Raw genomic sequence first — 16,025 nt, forward strand, 5'->3', positions numbered from 1 at the left:
ATGTCGGCCATTAACGCCGTCTGGAGGGGCCACCCGTGCACGCTGAAGCAAGGCCTGGCATCCAAATTCTGCCAAAACGGACCGGACTGAATCCCAGAAATCCACGGTGAAGGAGGACCTGGCAGGGAGGTGACAGGCCGAGGGCAGAGCGGGGAAGGCGGCACGCATGTTAGAGAAGCGAGGTGCAAACAGGTGTGAATGAAACCCTGAATTAAAATGAATTTAAACAAGTTTGCACAAGGAAATTGTCAATACGGGCCAAATATGCAATTGCCAAATGCTGATGAATTATGAGATGTGCACCACTTTTCTGCCAGCAAATGGGAGCAAGTTCTAAATAAACGGTTAAAATAAACTATCATTATTTTTAAATATAAAACTGACCAAAACTACAAGGCTTATTTTTATAAACTGCAGACAGTGGCCCAGGAGCCACGCGGATCGTGGCGAATTTAGATGCGGTGCCGTGAACTTTGGCTCAACCGAATTGGAGCGAATCTGATCGAACGCCCCCGATTTTCCGATTTTGGCAGATTAAATCTGGCACGTGTGGATGGTCCTGCAGCAAGCCGCTAAATCTCCGACGGCAAAAGCAAGCAACAGCCTCTGGAAAAGCATGTAAATATTGCTTAAATACGTGGTGCAGACTGACCCCTCTCCTGCTGCCCTGCCCCCGGTCATACTCTTGGCTACCTAATTTGGCAGGTTCAAGAATGCTGCCTGTTTAGTGCATGTGTGAGTGCGTGTGGGGGGGGGGGGTGTCTGGTGGCAACAAGCAATCTGTCACAAGCACTCGACAAACAGAGATTACGGAGTCCAAACCAGTGTCTGGCAGCTTTCCATTAAAACACAGATGATGTCACCCGACTAATGTGCCAGTGCGTTAATTCTGCCCCATAAATAAATTTCAGAGTTAGACTGGTGAGGTGTTGGGGGTGGGGTCCCGAGAGATCCATCCTACTTCCCCACCACGTCCAGCCGCTGATAGGAATAGAATCACCAGTGTGGCCCCAGGACAAGCACACACTTCTCCCTAATGGGGCAAAACTCTGGGGATGGGGGGGGGGGGCTTCTTCACGGTTACGACTTCATGGTTGCTATAGAGGCTCTGGAATTAATGGTGGTCTTAATGACGGGCCAGTAGGTGGGTAACCGCGGCATTGCAGCTCGGGCAGTTAAAGGCCGTGGACTACAGGAGCAGACACACAAAAGCAAAAAAGAGGACAAATGCGAAACTGATGATGATAGATATCCCAGGGAGGGGAGCACAACAGACCATCGATCGTGGAGGGCGGGGCGGATGACATCAGAAACGGCTGCCGTGGGATTCCCCGCCAGTTCAATCGGGCGCCGAGGTCGTCCCGTATTTCTGCCTTTTTCGTCACACAGAGCAAAATGCATATTGATGGGTTTAGATCCCATCTTGGAAATGAAAGTGGAGAATAGTGGAGCTTTAATGAAGCTGAATGGTCGTGTCCTGGGAGCAGCCAGACAGAGTAACCAATCGTGAGCTCTTGCTGCTTCAAGAGCACGGCGTCCTGCCATGGCACGTATCTCGCCTATGCAATGCCCCCCAGCCCCCCCCCCCCACCACCTACGGGGTGATCAGCAAGAATCATCCATTTGCGATCACTTTACAAAAGCAGCAATCAGTGGACCAGCCTATCCGATAGCACGCCACCTGCTGCAAACATCCAGTACTGCAAGCCTAGGCCCTCACCTTTAGTCCAGACATGTACAGGCAGAAGGTGAAGCAATCATGTAGATTTGGATCGCAGGCTCCTGTCTAATGACCAGAGGAAGCAGCCTCCCTGAATGTAGACCGGAAGTGCAGGAATACCGGCCTCGTCTCAGAGGCTGTGAGGTGGACGGGAAAGACGGGAGGTGGGATGATTAAAGAGCTTGATTCCTACTGCATTAGCATATTAGCATCTCTATTAGTTCTGCCCTTGAGTGAGGCAATTAGCCTAAATTGCCTTGTATAAAATGACACATTCTTATCTTTAAAAGCATATTAATCAATTAATGGGTAAAACACGGCTCCGATTCCAGTAATTCTGCTAATAAAAGTGTAGCTGCTCTCAGCCTGGCAGGCAGGGGAGGTGTGGCCTGTTAGCACTGCCGTCATTGGCTGGCTGGCTGGGGAGGTGTGGCCTGTTAGCACTACCATCATTGGCTGGCTGGCTGGCTGCCTTTGAAAGCTGGAAAGTAGGACTTTCTGTGGTGTGAGGAGGTGGTCATGGTGGGTGGGGGGAGGGGGGGGGGTAACCCCACAGAGGCAAAATATGATTTTCAAGGCTACCAGGCTCCTCTAAAATCGAAATGCTCCCAGCTCTAGCCAATGAGATGGAGGCTGTGGTGGGGGGGGAGGGGCAGCAAACACAGGCTGGCAGACATACACACCTACATAGCTAATGAGCACTAAGGGGGGGGTGATGGCAGATTTGGGTCTCATGCAGGACGGCAGGACCTGCATAATGTTACAAAAATCCAAAATGGGCTCATATGCTAGGTCACGATAAAATAAACCCTCCTTCATGGATATACAAATGCACACTTAACAGGAGAGAAGGAGAGAGTGAACGAGAGAGGGAGAGGGAGACAGGGAGGAGGGAGAGAGAGAGGAGAGGGAGAATGAAACCTCCTGTGGAGAGGAGGACATAGAGAAGGTAGAAGGTGAGAAGAAGGACATGGATTGAAGCAGGTAAGAGGAGGAAGATTGACAGTGGGGGGGGGGGGGGAGTGTAGGAGCCCCAAGAGGCAGCATCGATCGGCTCTCCCACCGTGCTCTGCTTGTTAATTATGGCGAACAAGCCCCATGCAAGTGTGATGTAGTCCAGGCAGGCTGAAGGGGGTGACGTGTGCCCCCTGCCTGGAGGAATGTGGTCAGTGTGGGCACCCCCACCTTCCAGCTGCCTGTGCCCCCTCCCCGCCCCCCACACCATGCCGCTGGTCTAGCCTGCCTGTCGAGCCTGCGGCCTGCACTTAAAGCCTATTTTTAGAAGACCTTCCTTGCCAGCCTCCTCTCTGCAGCAAGCCAGATTAGCTGTGTGACGGCGGGAGTCAAATTTGTATAAAGTTTCAGAGCAATTATCTGTGTGTGTGTGTGTGTGTGTGTGTGCGCGTGTGTGTGTGTGTGTCAGCAAGACAGAGACAGAGAGACACACATGGTGGAGTCTGATCCATGAGTAAGAAACAGCCCGTGGTTAGTATCCTCGGCTTGTCAAAGGCTCTGAGTCCTGACAAACCGGGGTATTCACACCAGTCTGTCTGGATACTGTGTTAAATCCGCCATTCATTTTTTGTGTGTGTCTGCAGCAGACTTTTAAGGTGCAGGGCTCCTCGGATTCTTCGCAGAATTCCCTTCCGATTTGCGTAGCTCTTGTCACAACTAGCTGCTTGTGACAGTTTTATGAAAATGCCACCAGACGGTTTTAATGCGACTTCAGGAGAGCTTTGTTATCACGCTCGCAGAGAGCTCTCGTGCAGCGGCCGCACTGCTGAGGTGAAACCGGCTTGAGGTTAAGCACTAAAAACACCAGCCCAGCGTCCTCCAAAGGTCACCCCTCTGGGCAGGTCCTGTCAAAGACCATCCAACACGGAAGTCGAACAATGCCAGTGACACGAGCTGCTACCTTCGCCTGCCTACCCACAAGGCCTTGCAGCTCTTGTCACCTGAGCTTGGGTGGCTGGTGTTCCAGAGACTGATGGACTCATCTTCATGTGTGGCCCCGAGTGGGGAAGCCGCCTCGGTTCATGGTGGATGAAAACTTCCAATTAGCTAATTAATCTACAGGAACACCATCACTCCCTTACGGCCCCTGCCAAGCCCTCATATCCGTTATGGAGGTCTTCCAAGAATAACTTCTGCTGCTGTCACGCTTCCCCCTCTCACTGACTTATCTCCCAGCTCCATCATGTACTTCCATACTTGCTGACCTCTCGATGGCTATTCCTTCGATTTGTCAAAATCTCAACTAGGCTTCATCTGAGATGCCCCGATCTGTCCAGCCCAAAACTGCTCACCAGAACTAAATCTATGCAGGAAAATTAAGGGAGAGGCAAAGAGCCCAGACTTAAAACCTCCTCCAGGAGCTCATGGTCAGAAAGGGTTTTCTCTCCTACTCCACCCTTCCTGGATTTGTCCTAAGTGGTTTGGTGGCTCAAGCCGCAAAATCCAAAGGGAACGAAACAAAACAATTGGGATGCATTTCTACGATATATGTAGAGCGAAAAAAATATATCAGGACATTAGCTGATGGATTTCATACATGCTAATAAACAGGTGTAGGTCTGAATCGAAGCCTTCGCCGACCAAGAAATTGAAAAGTCCATAAATTACCATGGTCAGCAGCACAGAGGGAGATAAAGGGTATGATTAATGTATGTTATCCTTCATTCCGCACGCCGGATTTCTGAACCCTTATGTTCTCAGGGTTCAAATTGCAATTCCGCAGAAACCACGGTGGAACTTAAAATAGTGACGAAAGTATGCATTCATCCGAACGGGAAGGAAAAAACAAGAATCCGGGAAGCGTGCTCATTATAGGCCACAGGCCATCTGCCGTCACCCAGGCAGGTCCCAACGTTCCAGCCATCTGGATTTCCTTGTACTCTGTTGGCTTTTAGCATGGGTCAGGAGCATGAGTAGGAGATGAAGTCCCCAAGACAGAGGAGGCATCTCGATGGTATGGAACCTGTGAGGCACTTAAGTATATACACATGGATACACGCACAGACCGGAAAATGTATGTGGCATATGACAAGTGGACATGTGTGCACTTGCTGCAAGAGCTGGCTTTGGGGCGTAATGGCTGGATCGGTGTGATATCGGAGAGGGGACTTATAGTGGGGGTAGTTAGGAGAACCAAAAACCAACGTGTTATTCGTTGCGTTAAATATTGCGTCAAATCTACACACATCAGACTCCCACTTGAGTTAGGCTGAAGAGCAGCTCCTGTGGTAAATCAATCCAGCGTACGAGTCACCGCAGACGGGCTCGGTGAGAGCCCAACCTGCCCACGTGGGGCCAGGGAGGAGGCGGGTGCCAGCCGCCTTTTTCAGATCACGCATCATTCCTTTCGTGCTCCATGCTGCTCCGGTCCCGGCTTCTGAGGTCAATCCTGTATTTCCTACTTCCCCACCAGCCCTGGGCACTGATCTGTGGGCTGAGAGCTGGTCCGTGACGCCCATTTTGACAGACAGCTGGGGCTCTCCTGGGCCTCCTGTCACCCGGCCCAAGGTGAGAGATTGCATTTACTAGCTGTCAAAGTCAGGACTGCGGTCCTGCTGGGCTGGAAAAAAAACACTGTCTTTCGAGAAGACAGAGAATAAGAAGCTACTGAAAATACAAAATGATAAATAAAAATCCATTGAAGACACCCCCGCCCCCCCCCCGTCCCCCCCCCATGTTTTTGATTCTCTTTGGCTGTGGTGGCTGCATGATGTTCATCGTCGTCTCTGTCTCGTGTTTTGAGGGGGGTACAGGTGGCAGGTCAAAAGATCTCTGGCTCTGATTGGCCACGTCTGACAGCCCTTTGTTGTAGGCCAGCAGCCCATGCATGCCGGTGACAAGTGACACCCGCCGCCAGGGACCCCAGGGTCAGGCCTGTCCAGAAACACACGCAACGCCATGTTCCTCCTGGCCCTGGACTGGATGTTTCCATGGCGCCCCCCCCAACACGTGCCGATGCAACAAAACATCGAGGTCCCTGTTTTTGGATCAGCCTGAGGCAGCAAAGCGGCGATGCACTTTATCTCACTTAGCAACACACGCAGTTAAGCCCAACAAGGTATTCTGGGAAAACGGCAAAAAAAGGCGACGATAATGCCCCACCACAGACAAAAACATCATGGTAATTCAGTACCACTGAAGTGCATAATAAGATACTATTAATAAAACAAAGTATGTGGCACAATATTTACTACAGTAACATCTAAGAAAACCCAAGGTGCAGTCAGAGGTTCCCAGTAAATGTCTGACAGGTGTGAACTGTCTTGTCATGGAGAGCTCCTTCCCCTTTGATTGGATGACTGACTCCTCCCAGTGGCACAGCAGGGTTTTCATTGAGTAGCAACTGCATGCTCCTAAACCAGTGTTTCCCAACTCGGTCCTTGGGGATCACAGCCAGTCCATGCTTCTGCTCCCTCCCAACTGCCTGCCAGTCAGTCCATGCTTCTGCTCCCTCCCAACTGCCTGCCAGACAGTCCACATTTTTGGGAGCTGCGAGGGAGCTGAAATGTAGACCGCCTGTGGGTCCCTGAAGACCGGACTGGAAAACAATGCCCTAAACCATCCCGGCCATAGGACAGAAGGGTCGTTTGGGACCACAACGGAACTGCACGTAGGTGAACTTGCACCAGGACATCATAGTGACTACAGCCCAGGAGTGTAGGTGCCCACCCTGCTCACCCTAGAAATGTTGGGAGTCTCATCGGACTAAAGGAGCTTGAAAAATACAGGCAGCTGCTAAGCAACTTAACAGTGTGTCAGTCACAGAGATGGAGAGTCCCGGAAAGGGAGATGGTGTTGTGCCCTTGAGCAGGGTCCTGAACGGAAACTGTGTCAGTAAAAATAACCCGCACAGCTGAGCAGCAATGTGAGGTGACACGATGTGAGGTGACACAATGTGAGGTGACAAGATGTGAGGTGACACGATGTGAGGTGACACAATGTGAGGTGACAAGATGTGAGGTGACACGATGTGAGGTGACACGATGTGAGGTGACACGATGTGAGGTGACACGTGACTCATGAAAAATGTCCCCTTAGGCGTCTTATGACCACTTCCTGTCTCGCCGGCGAAGGTGAAAAATCCCCGGACCCATCACCTGATGAAATCCAGCCGGGGGGGGGGGACCTGGCCGTCTTACTGACCCACAGCCGTTAACGCCTCACATTCTAACCCCAGTCAACTCGTGCCGACTCTGACCCCGCGGGGGGGGGTCTTTCTCCTTAGCCGCTAAGCCCTCCGCTCCTAAGTGACCGCACGCACGAGTGAAAAGACAAGCGGAGGGAGAAGCTCACTTTGCCGCCACCACTCTAATCTACCTGGCCGTGACAGTGCTATCAGGGGAACGGAGAGCCCTGGCTTTGTTCTGCTCTCACCCTCCATCCCTCCCCAGGTAGGCAGACTGAAGTTACCCAGCCTTCATAACTCGCAGCGGCCAGAGGCACCAAAATACTGTAACTCCCTCCAGCCAATAAACATTGACTTATTTAAATTTTTCCCATCATGCTTCAAAAAGGGGTGGAGTCCTCATTTTACATCCTACTACACAGCTGCCATCACCATTGCAGTGTAATGTAGTGCCCAAAATGTGCCCTGCAGTTTTAGTTGAGAGCCTGGAGCCCCCAGGGGAACCTGCCATGTGCTGGGGGGGCCGGCAAAAAAGGCTGAGTCCTGTTGCCAAGCTGTCAAAATCCCCTCTCCCCTAAATGTCGCGCCACAGCCGTCTCTGAGAGGTCGGGCCATAACTCTGGCACCAAGAGCCCCTTTTAAATGTCACCTCCTTGTGGGGGGGGGGGGGGGTATGAAGTTGGCCCCATGCATTTGGTCTGTGCTGGATTTCCATGACAATCCTGCCAGCGTTATCATTAGACTGGGACAAAAAACATGGGGGAGGGGATTCTCAGTTCCCATGAACGTGCCAATTAATCAATTAGCAGGACGGGATCAATAACCCCCCCCCCCCTCCCCCCAGCCCTGCTTGGCGGGTGTACAGCACTCAGGTGTAATTAAAATTGTAATTATTGACAAATGAAGATGGATGGGTCAATTGGAGAGTGGCTGATTGTTCTAGTGTACAGGACGGGGGAGGGAAGGGGAGAGGGCATGGGGGGGGGGAGTTGGGGGGTGCATATCTCCAGGCAACTGGCCAGGCTGGACGGGCCTTGGGATGCAGGGGCTTAGAGTCGCAGGCAATAACGCATTAGAAAGGGTATGGGGGGGGGGGGAGCCCCCTATTCATGTCGATGCGACACCCACGTCTGTCCCTGCTGTCAAGAAATAAAATATAATTTTGCATTAAATCTGACGACAGGCTAATAGTTTAAAAAAAAACAACAACTGGTCTGCAGAGAGACAGAAGCAGAACAGGGATTCATCTCGGCCAGATAACGATGACAAGCCCGTGACAGTTAACGTCTGAATATAAGCCCCCGCACCCCCAAGAGATCCACCTTGCCCCCGTCTCAATGGTCTGCCTCCTTAACTAGTTATTGCTTGCTGCCCATCTCCAAGGTTACCACGCCGATGGCATAAGGCACAGGAGGGGACAGGCCGGGTGGCTCCTTCCGCCACGCCGATGGCATCAGGCACAGGAGGGGACAGGCCGGGTGGCTCCTTCCGCCACGCCGATGGCATCAGGCACAGGAGGGGACAGGCCGGGTGGCTCCTTCCGCCAGGCCGATGGCATCAGGCACAGGAGGGGACAGGCCGGGTGGCTCCTTCCTCCAGGCCGATGGCATCAGTCATTAAATCTGCTGTTTTTGACACGGCTGTTAGGAAGCCAAGTGTCAGACACCCCCTCTCCCTTCCAGTTTTTGCATGCTCCTCAAACCACCCCCCCCTCCCCAGCCTGGCCCAGGAGAACATGCTTTCTATCACCCCCCGCCACCCCCCCTTTGCAGCACATCATTCACCGGACGTGACTGTGAAGCCCGGTGAACAGAAAACAGGGCAGGAGAGGGATGAATAAATAAAGGCGCTCAGGGTCTGCAGGATGGGGGGGGGAGCTGTTGCCGCGGGTGACGGATGGGGGCGCAGAGCGGTTGACAGGTGCCACTGTGGCTTCTGACTTATTAGGTGTGTTCAAATACTTACAGGGAAACACGGGAAATGCAAATGTTACTGTTTAGAAGCTGTTGCATGCTGCCCCACCCCCTACAATCGCTGACAAAGCCCAGCTCCCAGACTGGGTTCCCTCCAAAGATTCCTGTCATGTAAGAGATTCTAGGGGGGTGGCAATGACCCAGTGGCTGGTGGCAACAGCGGGTGCCCCCATGCTGTCCGGGGGGTGGGGAGGCCGGTTCTACTCAGCGTAGCTGTAAGGTCAGAAATTCATCTTGCTCAGCGGTGATAAAGACGCTCGGCCTTTGTGAAGCCTGTCTGAAGATGTTCCTACTTAACTGAGATTATTCAGCTCCTCTGAGTCCCCCAAAGACGGCAGGCCACAAAACGGCGACAGACATTCCCCCCGCAAAATGGTGCATTCCACCCCCTCTGGCCCCCATGGCCGCCAGCCCGGCGTGACCCCGATCTGCCCGAGAATCAGGTCGGCTTCTGATCAATTATCGATACCAGCTCTCCTGGGTAAACCGGCACGCTCGGAAATATGGCTTATCCGGCTTTTCCAGGATCCGAAATCGAGCTGAACGAGGGAGATGGAGAATGGACAGACGTTCCTCAGGAAACGCAAAATCTGCTTTGTGGGATCGAGAGTCAGAGCACAGTGGAAGCAGGCAAAAGATAATTCAATACTTTGTGCATAAAGTAGAACTGAATTTTAAACTTCCAAGGGAGCGAGCTCTGGGTCGAGACGATGACATCACTGATCCTGCGCCGTGAATGGAATCCAGCGGGCTGGTAATTACATGTGAATGAGAAACATCTTCCTCAAGGAAGAAAAGGATGAATGTCTCTCTTAGCTGTTAATATTTCAGGTCTGTGAAGCGTGACGGGTGGGGGAGATTCCCCCAAGGCCGAAGTCGCAACTTCAAGGGCCTCGAACCCAACAAGAAGGAAGAGGAAGAGGAGGAAGAGGAGAAGGCAGAGAAAAAAGAGGAGGAGGGATGGCACCTCATCGCTATGGTTACCGGGGGGCGTCATCCTTTACACGGAGCCGTGGCAACCAGGTTATTCAGCTTCAAACTCCCCCCTCCCAAGGGAAAGCAAAAAAACCTCCCTGCTTAACCCAGGGTGACATTTTCACGGCGAGCCAACTCAGAGGCTGCCTGGGGGTGGGGCTGCTCCAGCGGTGGGGGGAGTTGGTCCAGTGGGGGGGGCGGATTGGTCCCTGGTGAGAAAGGGTTATCAGCATGACATGCTAATTATACAAGGCTGAAACTTCAAAGACTAAATGCACACGCACACACACACACACACACATACACACACGTCCTATAAAACCTCAGTCACCTTCCCTTCAAGGGTCACTGACTGTCATGCCTGTAGTTGAAGTAACACCTAGTTTCAGTGGCCAAACCACAAGGGCGGTGGTTCCAGCCCCTGTAGACCCGGAGCTGTCGGGCTGCATTATAGTCACTGCCTCAATCACACCACAAACAGTAGGGGTTACCTTCTTAACCAGTGACCAAAAAAAACAAAGGAAAATGAGCAGATGGGGTAGGGGTCAGAACATGGACACCACTGCAAAGCAGAGGGCTCAGTATGAGCACATATATTTACGGCACAATCATGTGACTGGTGGAGACTGGGGTGTGTCACCATATGCACAGTCTGCAGGGGAGGGGGAGATTAAACAATAATATGGCAGGTAGAGGGGTGTCAGGAGAAATCCACAGTACTCCTGCCCCACATGATGCCTGTTTGCTGGGCCCGTGAGGCTCAACCACAACCCTCCTTAATTTCTCAGGGGGTCTAATTCACAGGCCAAGTCAGCACCCCCCCCCCCTCCCCCCCACTCACCCCTCTGCCTGTAAAAAAATAAGGAAAATGGAGGAGAGTGGAGGACCCCTGGCCCAAAGCAGCTCCGGCCTCCAGAACTTCCACCAGACTGAACCAAACAGAGCCGAGAACCAGAGAGAGAGAAGTAAGGAGGTGTGCTGATGACAGCACATTGCTGCACCCGCCACGCGACAGACCAGCTCAGGGGTGAGAGCCTGAGTGCAGCCATGCGGTGGGTGATACCTCAGCAGCACACTAGTCCAAATGGAATAGTGTGAGTATTTTTCCAGTGGCCAATCCTGCCACCAACCCCCAAATTTCCCCCTATAAGTTGGAGGACTTGCAGGACTGGATGTAGATTAACATCATACCCAGGATGAAGCAGTTAAGGACCTTGCTCAAGGGCCCAATGGAGTAGGATCACTCCTGGCATTTGTGGGATTCAACCCAGCAACCTTACAATTGCTGGCACAGATACATAGCCTCAGAGTCACATAGCCACCCACAATAACCACACAGAACAGAGGACTGAGCAGTGAACCTGTGCCATCGCTGATCATCCACAGAAACAGGCCCAGCCAAGGGTCACGCTTCAGCCACGATGAGACGTGCTCCCTGCACGACAAAGTAAGGACAGAGGGGGCACCGTGGGACCCACAATACACAGTGAAGGCAGAGGGGGGTGCTCTCATAGTCAAAATACAGTCATATTTCTCATTCCAGAGTCACTGGTCTTCATTGTAGTGGAGATTGAGTAGGAATGTTTTTTTAACTCAACAACCTGTGAAAATAACAGTATGACAGCCAGCATCCCCGGGGGGGTATTAGGTATCCCCACGTGATTTAACATCCGGTGTACCATTAAGGAGCCCCAGCGGGTTCCCACGGCGACCGCACCGCGCTGTCAGACGGCCTCTGTCTAATGTAAGAATCCCGCTTTTCAGCTCGCTCCTGCCCATCTGGCAGTGTTGGGGGGGGGTAACAAAAAGACCAGGGGAAAAATAAAAATGTAGCTTTACTGCAATTAACAGGTTTGGGGGGGGGGGGGTTGAAAAGGTGGATCATTCATATTCAGCAGTGAGGCTCTTGGCCCTGGGGCTTGCTGTGGGGGGCACCCTGGGGGGGTCAAAGGTGACTGGGCATCATTTGAGGGTCTTGACACAACTTTGGCTCAACAAGTGACCTTTCTACCATCTTGGCCATCAAGAGACAAAGGTACCAGGCTCTGATGCCTTCCAAAAGGTCAGCAGACCTCTCATGTTCACAGAGCCATGGAGACGAATGATTTTGACAAATTCTGCTGGACTGTAATTGTCCAGCTTATACCCAGTAAATCTAGACAAACTCAAAGCAGCGGCCCCTTCAGTAAACCCAGCAAAGCTCTCATCCCAAACTACTGATAACCCAGGAAACTCATAACGGCCTCATGCTCCATTCTACGGGAGAGACAGACCTGTGTCATCCCAACACACGTGACAAACTGGGACCCTGTCAGATCGTCTGGGGGAAGGGGGGCATCTTCCATCGAACGTGCACGTCCTAGAATGAGACGCCCCCCTTCCGGAGCCTTTCGTCAATGCCGACAGCACCCCCCCCGGTCTCGCTCCAACAAACCGCATATCCTGCTGCTCCCCCGACAGCCTCGTCAAAATGCAGACGTGCTTCAGAAGGCGTCCCCGTGTGCGAGCGAAGCCCGTCAGATCACGCGTGTTCCCAGCACATGCTGACAGGGGCCGTTTACCAACAGAAGGTATGTTCTCCGCCAGACTGGACCCCCACAGCACTGAGGTGCGCTGCAAAGCTTCTAGAACTTTCACAGCGAAAAACACAGCACAGTGCTGTTCAGAAATGTAATTTCTAATGTTTTCTAGTAAATTACAAGAGCAAAAAAAGAATTTAAATAATCAGAAATAGTAAAGAGAATCATGACAGCTAAGCATTATTTGCAGTTGAGTTGCAATGATCTTCAGCTGAGGACCATGGACCTGATCACTCAGTCTGCAGCTCCCCCCCCCCCCACCCCACCCAAAAGGCTAATCCACTGTCCTCACAAGGGAGTGTGGGGTCCAGCTGTAAGTTGTCAAGCTAATCCACTCTGCTAAATGCTGCCAGGATTCACATGCAGCCAAAGGCAATCGACAGAGGGTGACCCCTCTGAACTGACCCTTACAAACACGGTGCTTCCTAAATTGCACAGCAGATGGTGCAGTAGCTAAGAATCTGCAGACGCAAAATTCTAAATGGCTGCTGGTTCAATCCCACATAGCGCAGCAGGTTTTGCGGCCTGTGACGAGGGACTATCTACTGAAAAACACCCAAAAACCGTGAACCTTCTGTATCCCCCACATCTTGCAAACATGTCGGGGAAGCATACAGGAATTGCTTTATGTTGCACAGTGTTAAAAATGCATGGAGCAGAGAGAAACAGAGGAGAAGCGTAGGGATCCGAACGGGTCGACACGATGATCCGAACGTGACTAAACGATGATCCGAACGTGACGACACGATGATCCGAACGTGACTAAACAATGATCCGAACGGGTCGACGCGATGATCCGATCGTGACGAAACGATGATCCGAGCGTGATGACACGATGATCCGATCGTGACGAAACGATGATCCGAACGGGTCAACACGATGATCCGAACATGACGAAATGATGATCCGAACATGACGAAACGATGATCTGAGCGTGCCGACACGATGATCCGAATGTGACGAAACGATGATCCGATCGTGACGAAACGATGATCCGAACAGGTCGACACGATGATCCGAACGGGTCGACACGATGATCCGAACATGACGAAACGATGATCCGAACATGACGAAACGATGATCAGAACATGCCGACATAATGATCCAAACGGGTCGACACAATGATCCAAACGGGTCGACACAATGATCCGAGCGTGCCAACACAATGCAAGCCTTGCAGTTTTATGACAAGCGGACGGATGCTTCTCGTATCGAAACGGGAAGATTTTCACTGAAGGATCACTGTTAAAAAGCTTTTAACAGGCACTTTAAAGTGGGGGGGGGGGCTGTTTCCATTTCAGCCTCCCAAAGAAGTATGAGAAAGGACTCGGTCACTCCTGTCAGCTGACCTGAGATGGAGAAAGCGCTGTGAAAATGAGGAAAAATGCATGGAGGGCAGATTTCCCTTCAAATGAAGTGTGGATTTAACAAAAACAGCCCTGGCGAGATGACGACGCGGTGGGGGTGTGGAGATTTTGCCAGAAGTCCTCAGTGCATGAACCACGGTTAAGGAGACAAAGCAGCTCCTCTCCTGGGATTACTGTTCCCACTGTTCGTTTCTTTAAATTCTGCTTTTACAAACATGGGGATGAAGGACAGTGTTGGATTGACACGCTTTGGGGGAGGGGCAGAGTGATGTACCCCCCCATATATATATCACAGATGCCCGTGGGCATTTCAAAGTTAAAAGCCCCATAAGTATTAATGGGTCTCTAGTCTCTCTCTATATATTTTTCTTTCTTTTTTTTTTAACTTGAGGCCTTTGCAATTTACCACAAGCCGCTTCGCTCCTGCGCGGAGCCCCGCGGTTTATCGGAAAATCCAAGCGGTTCATTCTGGGATCTTGTTTACTCTGGGTTTGTGCATAAAAAGGTCAAAGGCAGTAACTACTTCTACCATTTCTACACTAGTTGCGAGCTTTCATCCCTATGGACAAGGGAGACAAATTAATTGCAGCCCATTAATTAAAGCCTGTAGCTCCCACAGCTAAATTAGACGGGACAGAGAAAAGCATGAGGCACAGAAAGCGCGATTTCAGCAATGTCCTGACTGAACCGTAGGAAAATGGAATACAAATTGGGAAACAGATGCCTTTAATCCCTTCCACTGTCACACTCGCTGCAGACTTGGATCACGGTCTCCAATGTTATTATGATGAAGATCCAGGCGACATTAAATGGTAAAAGGCGCTATAATTGATATAGCTTTTACACAATCGATAATAATGATCTCCTTGGAGCAGAGGTTAATGCTCGTTTTAGGCGAATCTTAATGCTGCAGCTGTAAAAACTGCAACACGTCCGCTTTTTAAACTTCTACTTGCCGGTCGTCATCATATGTCAGACACATCATCCCGAAATACCCCGCTAGTCAAGCTCCATTATCTTTGTGGCGGTCGGGGTGTCATTGCTGTCTAAACTTAGCCTCAATAGCAAGAGTTTCGCCTGCAAGAGAGCAGCAGACGTTTTCCTTGGCAAAGTTACACGGGCGCCGGACTCCCTTCCTCCGGTCCGGAGCCGAAAGCCCCGGAGGGGAGCAGTGGAGCTTCGGCCAATCTGGACACACTCGTGTGCACATGTGCATGAGCATATAAACTGGTATTACGTATCGCACGCATACAAAGGTGATATAGACAGCAGCCCCACATGCTACGAGCGCCGGACCCCGCAGACGCGACGCGCGCGTGGAGAGGATTCATTCACGCCGGTCGCCGCCGTCACCGTACGGCGAGTGTTGCATGCATTCGGGGCACCGACCGGAGCGGAGCCTTACCTTGAGCCGCCGTCCGCTGGGAAGCCGAAAATAGCAATAGTATCCAGCCGAAGAGGCGCTTCGCTCTTGCCCGGCGTGCAGACATCGTCCAGAGCCGGGAGAAAGCGGCAGCGTGTGTCCGGCACGCTGGGTACATGTTGCTGGGACCGAGTCCGCCCGGAGTTATGCGTGTGTGTGTGTGTATGTGTGTGTGTGTGTGTGTGTGTGTGAGAGGGAGGGAGGGAGGGAGGCGGGGGGCAGTGAGAGGGAGAGAAAGAGAGAGAGGGTGAATGTGTATCTGAACGAGAGGGGAGTTTATGTCTGTGTAACAGTGTGTGTGTACTGTATGCGTGTGTGTAGTTGTACGTCTATGAATGGAGACTGTACGTGTGTGTGTATGTATATATATGTATATATATATATATATATATATATATATATATATATATATATATATATATATATATATATATATATATACACACACACACATACACAATGTATGCGAGTATGTATATATGTGTCTGTATGTGTGTGTGTGTGCGTGTGTGTGTATGTGTGTCCCTATCCGGTCAGTCTCTGAGCGCCGGAGCGGGACTGCGGGACCGAGCCAAGGCGCCCGCTTTAGCGCCTCTCACGCCCCCCTCCTCCCGGGCATCTGATCCGGCATTTCCAGCTGCAGATCTGCCCGTGACCATACCGAGCACTGTGCATATGAAGCGCCAATTAATCAGCTCCACGTGCAGCCGGGAAAGTCAAGCAAAAGGCAATAAAACACAAACAAGCAGCTTGTTTGTCAGACTTTCCCCCCTTTTTAAAAAAAAAAAAAAAAGTCCCGCTGATACTGGTCTGATGTTTAATCTGTTATCCAGAAACCCTGACCTCAG

The 16,025-nt window shown here is 51.5% G+C and overlaps 1 protein-coding gene across 3 annotated transcripts in view; it reads right to left on the reverse strand.

The window, feature by feature from the left end:
- sdk2b (sidekick cell adhesion molecule 2b) overlaps positions 1-15,334 on the reverse strand; it is a 160,414-nt gene extending 145,080 nt beyond the window's left edge. For all 3 annotated transcript variants that reach the window (XM_023816981.2, XM_023816980.2, XM_023816982.2), the window contains exon 1: positions 15,160-15,334. In XM_023816981.2, the coding sequence (XP_023672749.2) occupies positions 15,160-15,295 (136 nt within the window). In that variant the 5' untranslated portion in view covers positions 15,296-15,334. The remainder of the gene's footprint in view (positions 1-15,159) is intronic.
- Between the last annotated feature and the right edge of the window lie 691 nt (positions 15,335-16,025).

This window comes from Paramormyrops kingsleyae, chromosome 5 (genome assembly GCF_048594095.1).
Source record: "Paramormyrops kingsleyae isolate MSU_618 chromosome 5, PKINGS_0.4, whole genome shotgun sequence".
In the NCBI taxonomy this organism is placed as follows: domain Eukaryota; kingdom Metazoa; phylum Chordata; class Actinopteri; order Osteoglossiformes; family Mormyridae; genus Paramormyrops; species Paramormyrops kingsleyae.